Here is an 18,189-nt window from a genome sequence, read left to right on the forward strand (position 1 = left end):
AAAGTGAAATTTGGAAATCATCTTGATTCTCATGGACTTGTGCAAGCTGAAGTTATTAGAGAAGATTAGGGACCGCAGCTGGTAAACAGATGCAAAGCTTGTAATTTCACAGTCTTAGGTAGCCAAAAGCCCAAATTTGCTCAAAACTGCTTTATCTCCAGTTTATTTCACTTTATTCAGAATACAGAGTGTATTTTAAGTTCAAACAATGAAGACTAGTTCACAGTGGTTGTGACTACACAGTTTAACTACTTGCTGCTTAAAGAAATGCCTGATCCACTCATTAGTTTCTTCAGTTTTTTCCTGTGCCTATTTCTACTGTGAATTCCTGTGTCATGCATACAAGTCATCTAACCCATCCATCTTCGGTGGCTCTGCTGCCTAGTCACAAACTTATGTTTTTATGTACCACCCCACGCCGTGGCCTCTTTTCTGTTTGGGTTATAATAACATGAGGGCCTTACACTTGTGCAGGCCAACTCTTTGCCTCCTCAGAACCATAGCCCTGGGCCACACTCTCAGGTAGATTAGTGTGTTCTCCACAGGGGAAAGTGCGTGTGAGACTTCTGCTCAGTGGCTCTTATAAAGATCACATTAGGAATGTCATTCTACTAATACTAATTTACACATTACTGGTTGTTACTTTAGGAAAAGTCTACTACACTGTTCAGCATTTCTTTATCTTTACTGAAAGACTTCTAGTGCTAATGCTGAGTGTCTGAAAATATAGAAAAACAGCTGGAGCCATAAATAAGTTGAGCAGTCTGAATACACTCTGTACTAGCTGGTCAGGAAGAAAACATCACACAGTCCTTTCAGGTGGTGCAACACAGCAAACAGCTGTAGTTTATGATCCAATAAAAAATCTCTATTCCTTTGGAACCAGTGTGTGCTTTTTCTTCAAAGCCACAATCAGCTGCTAAAATATCTTAACATGTGTTTTGGAAGTAATTTTTGTGTGATATTCAGTGTTCTAGCCTTAAAACATCTTAAACACTGCATGCCTATAAATGGTGGAGTGTGAGTAGGTCTTGTGTTACCAGTATATTGGCACAAAATAATCTGTAGAATTATCATTGCAAAAAGTTTTTGGGAACCAGCTTTTGGAATGGATTTCAGTAGTTTGTCTTTAGACTTCTAAATTGGCCTCTGTAACTGAATGTGATATGGAAGCAGTAGTACAAACACATATTGACTTCTAATGTAGTCATTTTGTACCAAACCAAGTAGTCCAGCAATACCTTCATGCTGATAGATTTGCCTGTCTCCAGAGAAAACTGTTCTTCCTCACCTTCTGCTTGTTACTCTTGGGCACAGGGGATGTGAGAAGAGAGGAGACTTTGGGGGGCCCCTAAGAAGAAGTAGAGTTGGAGTAAGAATCAGAAGACTTTGGGTTAATACTGTGTTTTTTTTTAATTTGTCATATGAACTTAAGTTCATAAAATCTCTGATTTGATTTCATATCTAGTATAATAATATTGAATATGTTTGCAATTCACGTTTCATATAGCATGAATTTGCTAGAGCTACCATAACAAAGTACCACAGACTGGGTAATTTAAACAACAGAAATTTATGTTCCCACAGTTCTGGAGGCAGAAAGTGTGAGATCAAAGTATTGCAGACTTGGTTCCTTCTGAAAGAAGGACCTTTCTTAGACTTCTTCTTGCCTTGTACCTGGCTCCCTGTACCTATACTTCTCCCTGGGTCTACACGTCTTCTTCCCTCTATATGTGACTGTGTCCAAATTTTCCCTTCTTACAAGGGTACCAGTCATGTTGGATTAGGGCCTACTGGGATGACTTCATTTTAATTTAATTACCTCTTTGAAGGCCCTGTCTCCAAATGCAGTCAAATTCTGAGTTATTGGGAATTAAGGATTCAACATAGGAATTTGGGAGTGGGGCACAATTCAGCCTATTGCAATGTATTATAGAGGTCTGTGATTTGGATATTCAGAATATTTTAATAAAAATTATTCTAATTAGACACATTGATTTAAAATCACTGTCTTTAAACCTTAAGATTCATTTGTATTTTTATTTCATATAAGTGAAAATATATGGATAGATAGATATTTTTATTTAATAATTTATTTTTGCAGTGTCGGGTATTGAACCCAGGCCCTCACACATACTGCATAAGTACTCTACCACTGAGCTAGGCCCAGCCCCCCAAAAACCACTTTTATTCCATCAGAATAAGATGAAACTGTTCTATACACAGAATTTGGGTTCCTAGTTCTATCTTTTTGTTCAATTATTAGTTATAGAGGATTGTTTAGGAGTTTATTGAGAAAGTTTGGATGAGGAATAGATCATTTGAATTACTAATTGCCAGCAGAATTAAAGAAATATAAAGTAATCTTTTCCTAAGAATAGGTAAATACTCACATACCTCAAAAGTTAAAGTTTGTGCAAATGGCCATGTTTTACTCAAACCATCTGTCTGCTGGATGACTTGGTAAAGATAAACCATAAAGACAAGTCTTGCTTGTGTCCTGAAGTGAAGCCAAGTGGAATTCTGTGGGTCTAGAATAAAGGGAAATCTGAAGAATGAGATCTCTAAATGAAAACACCACACTTTCATTCATTGGAATTATAGTCAGAGGACTATTAATTATGGGAAGAAAAACACCTTACTGGGATATCACGTACACTAATACAGAAAAGGAAAAAGGTGGAACATAGAAGCATACATGAAGATTGCAAAAGGAAGACTTAACTTGGTGGGCATACTTTCCTACTTGGCCAAGTAATTAATTGCTAAATAAGTGTAGAAGAGTCACTCCACGTTTTTTTAGAGACACACAATTTATGCATATAAAATAATTGTGGAATAGGACAGATGGAAAATAACTTAGATGGTTAAGCCAAACCAAGATATTTTAGTCCCTCCAAAGAACATTCTACATTCTGATTTAACTTTCTGAAATAAGATTTATGTGTAGCAGATTCTGATGCTACCTCTAGTGGGTAAAGTGTTCCATTCTTCTTTAGGATACTCTTTAGAGTAAGATCCAGGAATTCTTGATTTCTTCATTAATAATGTCTTCAGTTGCATTTTGTGGGTAGTATTTCTCTGTTTATTCAGACAGACATTCAGTAAATGTTCCCATGCCAAGCACTGAGGAATCAATGTTGCAAAGCACAGACATGAATTACAGTATAGCTCTCCTTTTCTAAGGGAGTGAAGGCTATTTGGTGAACAGGAAATTAACTTATGATGTGAAACATACTTAAATGTGAAGAGGAGGGTAGGATACTTGAGGACATGGTACAGTGAACACCATTAAAGGCCTGGGAGATAAAAGGAACACTTGATGGAAGAATTGATTGTTTGTGAGAGGCCTGCAGGTTGAGCAGAGTCAACCAGAGTGGAAGAGGAGGAGTAGACACATTTGCCTGTTCTGTGCTATCCTTCAATCCAGGTTGTTAATTTAAACTTTGCTAACCTTTTTGGTGTTTTCTGAAATTCTATCATTATAATCTCATAGAAATAATTTTAAAGTATTTTAAAGGAATAATTGTCTAGTGAGAAATTGTCAACTAAATGTAATTGCTGATAGCCATGACTTGTATTTTTTCACGTCACTCATTCTTTCTCCTACCTTTCTCTTCCCCCCATTTTTTTGGAGGGGTGGCATCTCTTCTGTTTTGTTTGTTTGTTTGTTTTTGTTTTTGATTTTTCTTCTGTACTGTCTTTTACATTATCTTCTAGTACATTTTATTTCCCAGTTTAGTCCATGACCCAAATGGCTGTTTTTGCTACTGTGTGTCCTTTGGGCCTGATGTGTCCAGGGGTTGGCTACCTCAGTCTGTAGACTTTGAAATAAGGTTGGAAAGTGATACTAATTACAGAGCCAATCTGTGATATACATGTATTTCAGTTCTAAAACCTTTTCACTGAAATTTTAAATAGAATACTAGCATCATTCTGAGAAGGGGGTAAAATATACAAGCAGAAGACATAGCCTCTTTCATATTTTGAGCAAAAAGGGCAGACATTTGGATAACAGAATTCTATCTGCATGGCTCAAGATAAATCCTTTATACAGAATACTGAAAATTTTAAGTTCTGAATACTTCATAATAATTTTAGAATGTAACGGCAAAATCAGTGCATATAACTTTGATATAGTGTAGGTGACTTGAAAGCAGTTTATGACTTCATTCACATTGACCTTGGATTTGTCCATGTCTGCTTTTTCTTTTTTTTTCTTCTTTTTTTTTTTTTTTGGTACTGGGGATTGAATTTAGGACCTTGCACTTGCGAGGCAGGCAGCCGAACCACTGAGCTAAATCCCCGGCCCATGTCTGCTTTTTCATATATATTTTGGAGAATAAAATGAAAAAAGTTATAGAGAGTTTCTGGTCCTCAGAGTGGCCCTGCCTTAGAACAACCTCTCTGTGTAGTGTCTTCCATATAGACATTTCCTGCCTGCTGGCCTAATCTTAGCTTTTCATTTTAATTTATTTCTTAGTTCAGTGCATTTAAAAGACAGTCCATTTTCTTTTCTGTACTGGGGAGGATTATGCTATTTTGAATATCTATTTTTAAAAATGAAAATGTTGATTAGGAAAAAGAAGTAAAACATGATTAGACTGAGAGCAGAAATCATACAACCTAGGAAGACCCAAACATGTTTTATGTTTCTGTACTTAAAGTTTGCTACAATTTGTAGTTGAGTCTTTAGAGTTCAAGTTTGACATATTTAAAAATATCATTTGAGATTATTGCTTTGTTTTGGTTCAGTTTTATTTTCTAAAAGCTAGAAATATTTGATGATGTTATGCTTTGGATCCAAAATGTCCTCCAAAAGGTACATGTTTTCAGAGGTGGGCTTTTTAGAAAGTGTTTGGATCATGGGAGCACTATACCCATTAGTGGATTATTCCATTGGTGAGTTCATAGCTGAATGTGCTATTAAGAGGTGGGACCTACTTGGAGGAGGTAGGTTACTCAGATGTAAACTATAAGGGTCTATCCTTGTCCGTGGCCACTTCTCCTTCTCTTTCTTGGTTGCCATGGGTTGAGCAGCTTTTCTCTGCATGCCCTCCTGTCATGTTGTTTCTGCCTTGGAGCCAGCTGACCATCGACTGAAGACTCTCAAACGATGAGCCAAAATAAACTTCTCCTTTAAGTTGTGGGTGTCATGTACTTCATCCCAGCAATGGGAAAGTGACTAATATAGCACATTCAAGTAAGAAAATTATTGGATAAGAGTGACTTTTGACAAATCTAAGGTGTTTAAATAAATTCTACTTTATGCTACTAAAATATCTCACCTGTAGTCTAGTGGCACTTTACATTTTGTTACTATTTGGCCACATAATCTTAAACCAGAATACTTGACAGGTGTTCTAAAACAGAAGTCATAATAAGTAAGTGAGTAAAGGGAACCAAACAGCTTAAAGTGGCTCCTTGACTACATTTGAGACAAATCTAACATTTCAAGTAATAATGGTAATAAAGTATTACAAATTTTAACACATTGAATAAAAAAATCTAAATTCATTGATACTTTAAAAAGTGAGGGAGGAAACTAATTACATAGAAGGAGTGATAGAAAAATTACTGTCTTGCAGCTACCAATCTAAGAATACGTTCTAGCCAAGATCATCTCTGTTTACTGTAGCCATCTGGTAAACGGTTTGACAGAAAAAGGTGTCCAAGTGATCAAACCGTGCAACACCAAATGGTTCCAACCACATTATGTGCCTCCTCGTGATATAGAATGGAAAGTATTGTTATGTAGAATTCTTGTCAAATTTCTTTTAGCCGATGTCAATCATGACTAAATAGTTACACAATCTAAACAGTGGTATATTCTAGAAAATGGGCTCTGTGGACAGAGGATTGATATCTAGAATATGTAAAGAGTGTTTTTTGTTTTTTTTTTAAAAAAGGAATTAAGATGTGTTTTGTTGTACATGTATCAACTTTCCACAAGGAATGTAAACATTATATACTCCTGGTGCACACATATACTAATGAACTAAAATTAAAAAGAGAAAAATTTGGCCAAGTAAAATGAAAAGTTCAACTGGCCAAGAAGTACTGTATATGAAAAAAAGTTTACTATCTTTCTTTAGTCTTTAGAAAAATGCAGATTAAAACTACATTGAGATCCCATCTCACCCTGGTCAGAATCACTATCATCAAGAAAACAAAAAACAATGAATGTTAGCGAGGATGTGGGGGGATTGTGGGAAAAGAAACTCTTCTATGTTGTTGGTGGAAATATATATTAGTACAACTCCTATGCAAATCAGTATGGAGATTCTAAAAATGCTAAACATGGAAATACCATCGATCCAGCTATACCATTCTTGGGCCTATTCCCCAAAGAATTAAGGACTGCATATCCACATTTACAGCAACTCAACCCACAACTGATGAATGAATAAAGAAAACAGAGTATGTGTATATAAAATGGAATATTATTCAATTATGAAGAAGAATGAAATCATGCAATTCACAGGAAAATGGATAAAACTAGAAATCGTCACATTAAGTGAAATTAGACAGTCCTAGAAAGTTAAATATCACGTTTTCTCTTACATGAGAAATTTAAAAATACATAAATCAACTGATAATTAAAATAAAGGAGAGAGCACAGGAAACCAGAAGGTAGGCTTCTAGAATGGGGAAGGGGACAAGCAAGAGAGAGGAGGAGAAATAAAGTGGAACAATGGGATTGAAATTGTCGAAGATGTGGTAAATGCTTATGTCAGCTCCCTAGAATAACCCCATCATCATGTAATGTTAACATGCACTAATAAAATATAATTTAAAGGTGACTCTTCAAAAATAGCAACTTTATAAGGACAAAAAGCATAAGGGATTTCTGTTCTGGATTAAAGAGACTAATCACCCTGACAACAGTTACACTCCTGATTGGATCCTTGACTGGATCCTAAGTTGAGGGGGGAAACTTTTTTTTTTTAAAGACTTTATTGGCTTTATTGGAGTAACTGGGAAAATTTAAATATAGGCTATATATTAGATTTTATTTCATTCATGTTTAAATCTCTTAGATGTGATAATGTCATTGTAGTTATAGCCAGGCACAATGTCTCATGTCTCTAGTCCCAGCTACTGGGGAAGCTGAGGCAGGAGGATCTTAAATACAAAGCCAATGTGGGCTTTTCCTGTCTTGAAGTAAAAAAAAACAAAAAGGGCTGGGGTTATAGCTCGATGACAGAGTGCTTTCTTAGCACGTATAAGACCCAGAGTCCAATCCCCAGCACCACCAGCCTCCAAAACGGTTTTGTGGTTATATAAGAAGTCCTTGTTCTCAGGAAAACATTCAAACTTCGGAGAATAAAGTATCATAAAGTCAGTAATTTCCATTCTTCATTCAAATGATTCTGAAAAAGTGTCCTGGCTTCTGGGAAGTCCAGGATTAAAATGTGGATAGATGTGCTGTGTGTTGGGGGCCTGCTTCCAAGTTTGGAGCAGACACCTCACTGTGTCCTCACGTGGCTGAGAGAAGCAGGCTCTCTCAAGACTCTCAAGGACACTGGTCATGTTCACGAGGGCTCTGTCTTTATGACCTCATCTAATCCTGATTGCCTCCCGAAGACCTCACCTCCCACTGCCATTGCGTTAGGGGATAGGATTTCAACATGGGAATTATGGGAGGACATAAACATTCAGCACATAAGTGCTTCCAGTACCGCACAAGATTTTATAGGTTCAAAATGTTTTTAAAAATAAATGTTTACAAATTGAATGATTTTACATAAAACTTTTCTTTTGGGGGGTACTGGGGGTCAAACTTGGGACCTTGTGCTTGGAAGGCAGGCAACGGAACCACTGAGCTAAATCCCCAGCCCCCAATTTTTCATTTCCAGATTCTCTGAAAATTGAAATATCTATTAAACTCAGTCTTGTGGTTCCTCATGATTGGTTGACTGCGTGCATGACATCTCCACCCCCGTAGTCCTTCTCTTCCTTGTTGCCTTATATTTCTGCCATCTTTATCACTGATACTACCTAGTAGCTGATGCCTCTAGGCATTTGAACATATATATAACCCTGGCGGTTTCCTGAGTGGGAAAGTGGGACAGCTCATGTCATTGATGGTGATAGCTTTTCTATAGGCCAGGACTGATTACCACTGGAGCCCTGGCTCATGAAGTTAGCTCTGCATCTAATGCCCATATCAGCTGGTGAGCTGCACTGGGTTCTTGGGCAATAGACTGACTGTGTAGCCTTACCCCCAGTTAGTTATATGAAACATAATTAAGAAAATGTTGATATAAAAACTTCAAAACTTGCTGTATAGGTAGTATAAATACTAAAATTCTTTTTCAAATATAATGTTTTACAGAATGGTGTTCTGTGGATTCTGCCCATCTGCCCTCATAGTCTTGCAAAAGTATTGAATATGCCACTTAGAATTTCTCAATGTGGCATGCCAAGTCTTAACAAAAAAGCATTTTGTGGAAACACTTAGACGCCACTGCAGAAAGTCATGCATAGACTTTAATTACCTTTGTAAGTCGTTCTATCCTGTGTTTAAGCCACTGCCTTCCTGTTACACACCCAGGGAAGGCACCAGCTCTTGCTGGATAATCATGGACTTGAGCTTCCCCCAAAATAACAGAACTATATCTGGCACAGGTTAGGGCTCAGTGAGCTAGTAAATAGTTCAAACATGCAGGGGAAGAAAAGGATAGGACTGCTGTTAAGCTCACTAGGCAAACATATATGTAATACTTTGTCCATTGTGGTGGTGGTGCAAGGGAGGGGGCAGACTCATCCCTCTTTAATTTGATGTTCTTAAAAATGCTAGTTGCATTTGTCCAGTACCATACATGCATACGATTTTTGCCTTGTGAAGTAAACACAAGCATTTTTCTTAGGGAACTTGACAGAAATTCAAATACTGTAGAATCTCCCAGGACTCAATTTAGTTGACATCAAAGAAGGTGGTTGGGCGACAAACCTTGAGTTGGTGTTGGAATCAAATAGAGTACATTGTACTTTCCCTTTCCCCTACTTTTCATTAAAGACCCACACCTTGCACTTTTGTGGTGCCTCTCTTATTACCTAAGGTTGTGTGCAGCCTTTGCCAAAAGGGGCCACTTGCTTATGGGTGGATTAATGTAGGACTTGGCTTCTAATTGTGGGCCAGAAAGAAAACCATTCTTCCTACTGAGTTCTAGAAATAGCAACACAAGTTCACAGGAAATTAGCCCCTGCTGTTCTGCTTACACTCTTTGGCCATACCTCCTCCCCATCTGGGTGCTTGCTCCATCTGGAAAAGGAATTCATTTCCATTTTTCTTCTTTCTCTCAGATTCCAGGATCTTTTGGAACCTAGGCCTCTCTTGAAGATGCTTTCCTAGACTGGAATGCAACTTCATACAAAATATGTCCACCTGCTGTCTGCTTGCTTTTTCGTTGTTGAGAGTCTAGTATTCCCTTGGCTACCTTTCAGAATTTGAAATAATCACTTAACCAGCTAAATGCTTAGCAAGATGTTTATCTTTGCATTAGGATCATTGATTATCAAGATATTTCTGGAATATTTATTTGCCTTTTGGGATTAACTGCATCATCTTTACACAGTATTATGTAAATATATTCTGTGGTGATTTCAAGTATCTTTAATATTTGAATTATAAGGCCATTACCTGTAGGTGATAATTACTAAGTGGAGGTTCTGAAATAATTAATCCTATTTTTATATGTATTAATTGATTCCTTTTCCCTCACAGCAAAAGTAATATATTGAACATGATGATAGCCAATTAATTTTTTTGAGTTAAAAAGCATCTGCAAGCATTCTTAATATTTTCCTCATTCTTATTCATTCTCATAGGTATTAGTAGCAGGCAGTAAGTGGATATCCAGCTTGTCTTTATTGTTGAGGCATATTTTTCTTTTCATCCTAAAGTATTTTTTTCATTTAGTGCCTTTGATTGTCCACTGTTGACTTTAAACCTCTTATTCCCAAGGTGGGCATAATAAACGCTGCATATTTTCTACCCATTCCTCCCAGTTTATTATACATGATTTGTTAAAGAGAGTAGCTAGTCAGCTGCTTGTCAAATCTCTGAGAGCATATTCTGTTATAATGGGCATATCTGCAAATGAGCCCTGTGAATGAGGAGACAGAAGGTTCAGAGAGAAATAATGCTGATGTCATTCCATTGGAATGAAGGCTCTCTTACAACCCTAAATACATTCTATAGCTAGCAGCTAAGTGTGCAGTTGTATTTCTTTTCTAAGAAGGAAAAAATGTGAAACAAACCAAAGAAGTAAATTGTGTTTATAAAAGGGGATATTTTAATTAGTTTAGGCCTTGCAGTTATTCAAACAGTCTGAACTTAAGTTTCTTTTTGGAGCAAACATGAAAACCATTATTTACGGAAAGTTTAAATTTCACATGACACATCTTCCCTCTATGTGTGTGGGTTTTTTTTTTTTGGTACCGGGGATCGAACTCAGATCCTTGGGCTTGCACAGCAGGCAGCGAAACCACTGAGCTAAATCCCCGGCCCCTTTTTTTTTTTTAACTGTATTTGTTTTGCTTGTGTATTTTTAATTTTAACCTTCCCTTTGGTAAAAATGCTGTATTTTCTTGTTAGGAAAGTTGCTTTTGGGGGGAAGAAAGGACCTGGGTCTTGAGCTGAGCCTCCCCCACATTTCCAAATAAGCTAGTTCTCAGCTCACTGGGAGTGTGTTTGATCTAGAGGCTCTCATCTTGTTCCATTTCAAGAAATGTCCCACCCCAGAATATGCTTGCATCTGCAGTTTCTCTGTGTGAAGCTGTCTGTGTGCTGGTATCCTGTGTTTACTGATGAGTTGGTCTTCCTTGCAGGGAAAACCCTTTCACACACTAAGGAGGCAGGATGTGAAGATGGGGTGTCATGTCCATCCAGCCAGCTGGTTAGCAAAACAATTCAAGGAGGAGGAAGAAGAGTTTTGATCTGATTACTATTAACTTAGCTGTATTATAGGCAGCTAAGTTAGGTAGAAATTAATATAGAGTCAGAGAAGAATTGGGCCCTCAAGGAAGTCTGCACAAAAAATAAAAGGCTTCAGAATTGTAGCTGAAGGCAAATCTAAAGAGAGCCAGGCCTCAGGATGGAGACACAATAGTCAGACCTATAAGATAAAAGATTATACTGTAATTAGCACCTCCTGGTCCAGCGGGCCCAGATAAGCATCAGACATACAGGTGGGTGAGCAGAGCATTGGGACCCATACTCCCCTCCCTTCCCCCAAAATACCTTTGATCTTTCCATGTATCCTTGCTACATGACTCATTTCCCTATTGGATCAATATTAGCTAGATGGCAGTACTTGTAATTCTGTAGGCTGATTGTAGTTTGACTCACATTGTACCCACATTGTGATTTTGCTGTATGTTACCCAGACAAAGGGCCTTGGTGGCTACCCATTAGGGACCCTTCTGCCTTTCAGGAGTTTTCTCTTAATAAAACTTTGGTATTCTTAACTTCCTTTGTCCCTTGGAATTCACTCTTCCACATTTGGGGGACACAGAATTGGCATATCTGACATCTAGCAGGTCAGGAGTTCTATTTTTCCTCTATCAATGGCAGCTTCACTGAGGAAAAAAAAATACAAAATTGGCTTCTGAGATTTTCCTGAATTCATTTACTCACTGCAAACTAGAGGGGAGAAGCCAGCCCTGAAACTGGAGAAGGTATACCTGTCCTGTGTCCTTGCCCAGAACTTCGCTTTCCTGTCCATTTTAGGACAATCTCTTACACAGTCAGCACACACCAAGTTCTTAAGGGGAAAGAAATAAAACTAAGACATAGCTTTCCTTTTTAACTTTTTGTGGAAGAAGACATCCTTAACAAAGTGCCAGGGTTTGTTTTGTTTATTCATTTTTGTGAGAGGAGTAGCTCGTTCTTCTGTTTTTCTTCACTCTCTCACAATATGTGAGGTAGGGGTGTGTGTGTGTATGAGACAGAAAAAGAAAGCATGTGAGCAAGTGGAAGTTTGATCCAAGCTCTGACATACACTTGTCATACAGCTGGGCTCCAGAGCCCTTTTATGGGAGGAATGATGGTTCATAGACTACTCGGAGGCACATGTAAACATCCCTAGGGAGAGGCAGGCCAAGGAGCTTAGTTAACTCAGTTATTTAGGGAGTAGAGTTGTGAATTTTAACATTTTCATATGAGACTATTTGTTAGCTTTCACCCAAGAGTTTATTTTGTATATGGTAAGTAACTGTCACTTTAGTTAAACAGATTTTATTTTCACTCTTCTTTGTGAAAATTGTGTGCCTGGGTTGTTGTTTTTTTTCTCTTAGTCTGTAGCAGCACAAATGGAAAACCATTAAATGAATGTGTCATAAATGCATTTTTATCTTCTTTCTCCGTATTTGCAATGAGAACGTTAAAAGAAAGAATTCTGGGTGGACTTTGATACCATGTTTCTTCTGATATAACAGGGTGTGACCAGGCACAAGACAGCAGTGACTGTCCAATCTCTTCCTCTTCCTACAGGTTGCCCTTTTTATTCTTGATCTTTTCAGAATCCTTTGTTCATTTGGTTCTGTTCGTTGCCTGCTTTTTCTTATCCTTTTCTTACATACCTATTTCCCAGGTCAGTGGCCTTTGCTCTATTGGCAGCTTTTTCCAAATGAAAAAAGAAAAACCAACACAAAACTTTTCACATCACTTAGGGGGTCTCCTCTACTGCCTTCTCGTCCTCCCATTGGCTCAGTGCAAACACCTTTTCCCTCATAACCCCCAGAACTCTGCTGATTCATCATGATTCAACCAGAAGGGACCATGTACTAAATCACATCTGTTCTCTGAGCCTCAACTTGCTCATTTGTTCATCTTCCTCTCTTGGTCAACAAAGACAACTGCCAGCATTGTGCCCAGCTTGGGAGATAAAGACTGATAGGCTAAATAGACATCAGTCCTACCCACTGCTATAAAATGAAGCAAAGAATGTTCACCTTGCTAGGAATGCTTTAAACATCAGAAGGTGATAGTGCACTGATAGGCTCGTACCTAGCTGCTCAGAACATGTCAGCTGCTGTGACTAATCAGAGGCAGATGGGCAGGAATGTGCTGACTTTCTTGGAGGTTGTTTTTAATCTCAAAATCTGATCTTTCACTTGTATTCCTGGCTCTCTCCTGAAACCCATTCTTTTTTTGGGGGGGGGACAGATCTTTTTCCTTCTATTCTGCTCTTCTCCTTTTTTTCCCTTTTTTTCCTGTCAAAAATATAATCATTTCTTCTGTTAATCTTCATTGAAAAGCGGGGTAGTATTCTAATTTTTGTGAAGCAAAGTATTGTTTTAATTCTTTATTCTTTCAAGCACTATGTCTGTCCAGCATGTAGTCCTGAGGATTCTTTCTTTGCAGATCTCTTTAATTCTTCCCTTCTTTGTGTCTTGAGCATGTTATCAGTCCTTTTCTCATCTAAATTTTTATTACCAGAAGGGTGGGGTCTGGCTTCTTGGCTTTCTAAGATAATCTAAGTGTATAGGCATAGCAGAAGCTAACTTTATCTCCTTCAGCTACTTGTTTGAATGTATTTAGCTGTGTGAGTGAAACCATAGGGTCCTTGAAAGTCTGCAGTAATCAGATATTGAGGAAACTTATGATTGAAGCAGTTTCTATTGCAGCTATGTGAGTAGCTTTTGTTTTTAGTTTTGCTCCCCCCCCCACAGTTAACTTTTGAATTATACAGAATTTGCAGTTTACTTAGTAGGGGTCTTCTAAAAATGTGAAGATATATCCTTTTGACTTTTGAGTATAATCCTTTATCTATGTCTTAACATGAACACATTATTGTAAATGAATTTGTGATTTGGCTTTTTGAATGTGATGCTATTACCACCACCCATTTGTTTTTCTCACTGAAATTATGGTAAACAAGTTCTTCTGAATGGAATGCATTGGGAAAAATGAAGACCTACTCCTTTTAAAGTTTAGGGGAGCCAACTGGAATTTTCTTGTTATTTTTTAAGGTCAATTTTATTGTTTATTTGGTCACAAGAATCTTTTGAGCTACAGCTATGGGGGTTCTGTGCTAGGTGCTGCTAATGAATGGTGACCGCATCCTCAGAAGGACTTAGCAAGCTGTCTTTAAAACAAGTTAAGGTGCTCATTACATTTTGAAAGGATTGTAGAAAGAAACAGTATGTAACAGCAACCTGTAAGTGGCCCACAGAGTTTGAAATATTTTTCTGGTTTTTCACGGAAAAGGCCTGTACTAGCTCTTTTCTCCTGAAGCTTAGATTTTTAACAAGAAAGACCAGTCATAAGCAGAGGAAGAAACATATGAAAGAATTCTCAAATTCTGGTGGGTGCTAGGCAGTAGGACTTGAGAGGGGTGAGAGCGAGACTCCCTGAGGAGGTGACTGAGATCAGATCTGAACATTGAGTATGAGCACCCTGTGAGGAGCTGGGCTTGCTAACTCCTTGCACCCCTGAGTTCTGCTTCTCCACAGGGCTCAGCTACCTGTTGGTTCTTAGGAAGCTTTTTGCATGCTCTCTAGATAGCAATGATATGGCAATGTAATTGAATGTTTGCTTTCATGACCCTTCCTACCCACTAGACTTGAAATATTTTGGGGCAAGTATACATCTTGGTAATCATAACTCTCTAGCATTTAGCTCATAAACTAGGTTGAACAATGAAATGAAATGTACCATAAATTTAAAATCAGATTCTCATCAAGCAGGTTGTGAAAATCAAGAGGCTGTTCTGACAAGCAGATTGTTTACTTTCTGTCATTTACCTTTTTAAAAAACACATCCTTGCTACTCCAATTTTTGTATTCCAAGCACTTTTCCTCTTTAATTTCTAAAACATAATTCTCAACCACTGTAGTTCATGCCAGTTTTCCTTATTAAAAGACACCATTTATCTAGTTGATTAGGCCAAAAACTGGAAAACTGTCTTTGATTAGCCACACTTCCTCACCACTGCCTGTCACACCCAATCTTTCAGGACCTATACCTCCAAAACTAGTCCTCTTTTTACCATCTTTATTACCAGCTCTAGCCTAGGCCAACTCTGTCCTTTACCTAGAATACCAGCAATATACTGGCTGGTCTTTCTGCTTCTAAATTTATGTCCATTATTCACACAGAAGCCAGATATATCTCTTAAACTCAAAATAGGGTCATTGTCAGTCCCTCCCTTAAATTCTCCAGTGACTATCAGACTTACAAATTTGAACTGCACATACATATGTCCATACATATATTCATACATATTAAACTCAAAAATTTCATATCACAGCTCTGTGTAGACTGGCCTCTGACCTTTCAACCTCATCTCTTCATTACCTTCTGCCTCCAGCTGTCCTGTTTCTGACCCTTTATTCCCTATTGTACATTGAATTACTAAGTGGAACTCTTTGTTAATCTAGTTGACATTGTGATTACTTAAAACTCAACCCTGGCAAATTAGTGCAACTACAGTGAAATCTCATCTCACAGGTATGCCCACTTCTGATTTCCATTTTCAAGTTCATGGTACCAAATATCCATGGAAACAAGCAACTAACTTAGTGATAGTCTTCATTAAAAGGCCCTGGGGGGAAGGAAATTGATATCCTCATTGTACTCTAATGGTATTTTTTTTTCTTTTTCTCTTCTTTTGTAATGCAGAATATGAGTTGGAAGTAAAAAGGGTACAAGACATTCTTTCTGGAATAGAGAAGCCACAGGTATGTTTTCTGGATTTCTCAGTATAAATGACACTTTGTTAAATATTTCAAATGTACTTTTCTTTTACCACATAGTAGGTAAGCAAAAGAACCCCATTCCCATTGAAGATGATTTTTGTAAACTATGAAATAGTGGTCAGTTATTAATGGTACATGAAAATATACAACAGCAGTTTTCTGTAGTTATTCACTGAAATGTCATCTTTATTTAGATATTCTGAATGCTATTAGATATTATTAACTTCCAAGGATGCATTTTTTTTCCTTTTGGTAATTTCCTTTTACCTGGGTAAATGTATTAATAATAATTTCTGAAAACCTCAGAAATTTCAAGTATTTTGCAAATAAATTTCAAAAAGACATTTAAATATTAGTTGAGAAAAATATATTCAGAACATTGGGTGCAATGGTAAGTAAAAATATCTGGGAGCAGTGATATTGTGAGGTTTTAAATTTGATTTTGCCAGGTGCTTTGAAATTGAAGTGAAAAATTCAAAATGTTGATTCAGCCTTTCATTTGAGATTAGAGAGCCAGAATTCTTTGGAGTGTTTTCTAGCTGAATTGGAAAACCTTGACTCTTCATGTGTTCCAAATACTAAGGCTTTTTCACCAAAAGGTCCAAACACGCCTCAGGGTGCATAGTTGAATTTGACTAAACCTTAAAGTGTGGGTATGTTGGAGGAGGGGCACAATAGGGCACTTGTGGAGATGTGGAGCCTTGATGTGTAGTTGGGGAGTCTGAACTTACTCTGGGAAGGGGCAGGCTGCCATTGGGGTTTTTTCAGAAAGACGTTGAGTAGTCAGAGCTGCATTTTCAGCATGATCAAACAGTTGGCAGATGGGTTGGTGCGAGAAGTGGATGGACCCAGAGAGAGAAGTGTTAGGAATCTGTTAGTGTAGTCTGGTGAGGCTGTTGGAGTCAAAATTGGGTGTGGCAAGGCAGACTGGACACTAGAGCCATCCTGCTACTGTGGGTGATGGAGTCTGGGACAGGTTTTTAGATTTTTGTGTACAACCAACAAGGATGTATCACATGATGATGAAGAAAAGCAGCAAAGTTTATTAAGGCAATAGTATGCTCAGAGTGAGCAGGCTCACACTTGTGATAGGAAACTAGCATGAGTGGTGGGAGCATACCATATAGGTGTTAAAATGTTGTGCTGGTTTTGGGGTGGCTCTCATGGGGATCTTCTGGGGTATGATTGACAACATGATTGATGACGAGTCATGTCAGTTGCATGTACTGCACATGTCCTTGTTCATAATTTATCCTGTTATAATTGGATATGTGAGATGTAGTCTATGAACCTTTAATGAGCTCCAGGTGAAGAAAGTTTGGTGGAGGTCATGTTAGCCTCCAGGTCTGGTGCACATGTGTCCTGGTTTGGAGTTTTGAAATTTTTCAGAGCAGGTTTGGGGGTCTTTGCTTTTATTTTATCCCTGCCTCTGGGTAGTAATCCTGGGGGAAAGGGTTAAGGGGAAGTGGCCCTGGGGCATTGTCCAGGTTCAGTTAAGAGGAGAGGATTGGTCCAGCAGCAAGTGGAGGGGAGTAAGTACCCCATACCCCAAGTTGTATTATTTATATTAATTTTAGTGATAAATCAGTAAGACTATAACGTGTTTGGTACCCAATGTCATGGATAACTGAGCTTTCAGTTTTAGGTACGTCCTCATGGAAGTTGTGTCCTCTAAGGCATCTCACACAATTGCTGTCAGTGCCCATCAGGTGGGATACTCCTCACAGTCCTTATCTAATACCACCAGCACTACCTCTGGTTTCACTCTGCCTTCTATGTATCTCTGCCATTGTGATTATTCATTTTACTCTATTTATTTGTTTCTACATCTTTCCTAGTTGGTGGGTAGTTGCTCTAGGATAGGTTAATCCCTGTGTCCTTTTTACATCTTCAGTGCCATTCTTTTTTTCTTTTTGGTACCAGGGATCGAACTTGGGTCCCTCCACTTGTGAGGCAGGCGGCGGAACCACTGAGCTAAATCCCCGGCCCTTCACTGCCGTTCTTGGACATACTGTTTGTTTCACTGGCAGGGGCATCCAGAAAGATAAACATGGTGATCACGAGTGTCTGGTAGACTCAGTACTGTGGAGGGAGGAGGATCAAGACGCTGAGAATGATGGTTAAAATTGTAGTGGGTGAGAGTTTGCGGAGTGGGGAGTGGAGTCTCTCTAAGGAGAGACTAGGAAAGGCTCACAGGTAGAATTGTGGGGAAAGCTTTTATTTACAGCACAAAGAAGAAAAATCCTTCAGAAAAATAGAGGAGTCAAAAGCAGGGAAAGTAGGCAGAGTAGTACATTCATGCCTTGTCCCAGAAGTAGTCAGAGAACTTGATCATCATCTCAGTCATGTGTATGCACACAGTGCTTTTCTGTAGCTATTCTGAGTCACTTCTGTACTGCAGAAGTGGTAGAATCTATGTTGAAGTAGTGATGTAACACTAAGAAGATAAAAACAGCTAGATCCATTGTGTTTTTCCTTTAT

The 18,189-nt window shown here is 38.2% G+C and overlaps 1 protein-coding gene across 6 annotated transcripts in view; it reads left to right on the forward strand.

Moving 5' to 3' along the window:
* The window catches only part of Fndc3b (fibronectin type III domain containing 3B), a 335,425-nt gene that overhangs the window by 208,499 nt on the left and 108,737 nt on the right, over positions 1 to 18,189 (forward strand). For all 6 annotated transcript variants that reach the window (XM_021254196.2, XM_013071609.3, XM_021254201.2 and 3 more), the window contains exon 7: positions 15,632 to 15,690. In XM_021254196.2, the coding sequence (XP_021109855.2) occupies positions 15,632 to 15,690 (59 nt within the window). The remainder of the gene's footprint in view (positions 1 to 15,631; positions 15,691 to 18,189) is intronic.

This window comes from Heterocephalus glaber, unplaced genomic scaffold, assembly GCF_053883595.1.
Source record: "Heterocephalus glaber isolate CG9 unplaced genomic scaffold, H.glaber_assembly_v1.0 deba00001504, whole genome shotgun sequence".
In the NCBI taxonomy this organism is placed as follows: domain Eukaryota; kingdom Metazoa; phylum Chordata; class Mammalia; order Rodentia; family Bathyergidae; genus Heterocephalus; species Heterocephalus glaber.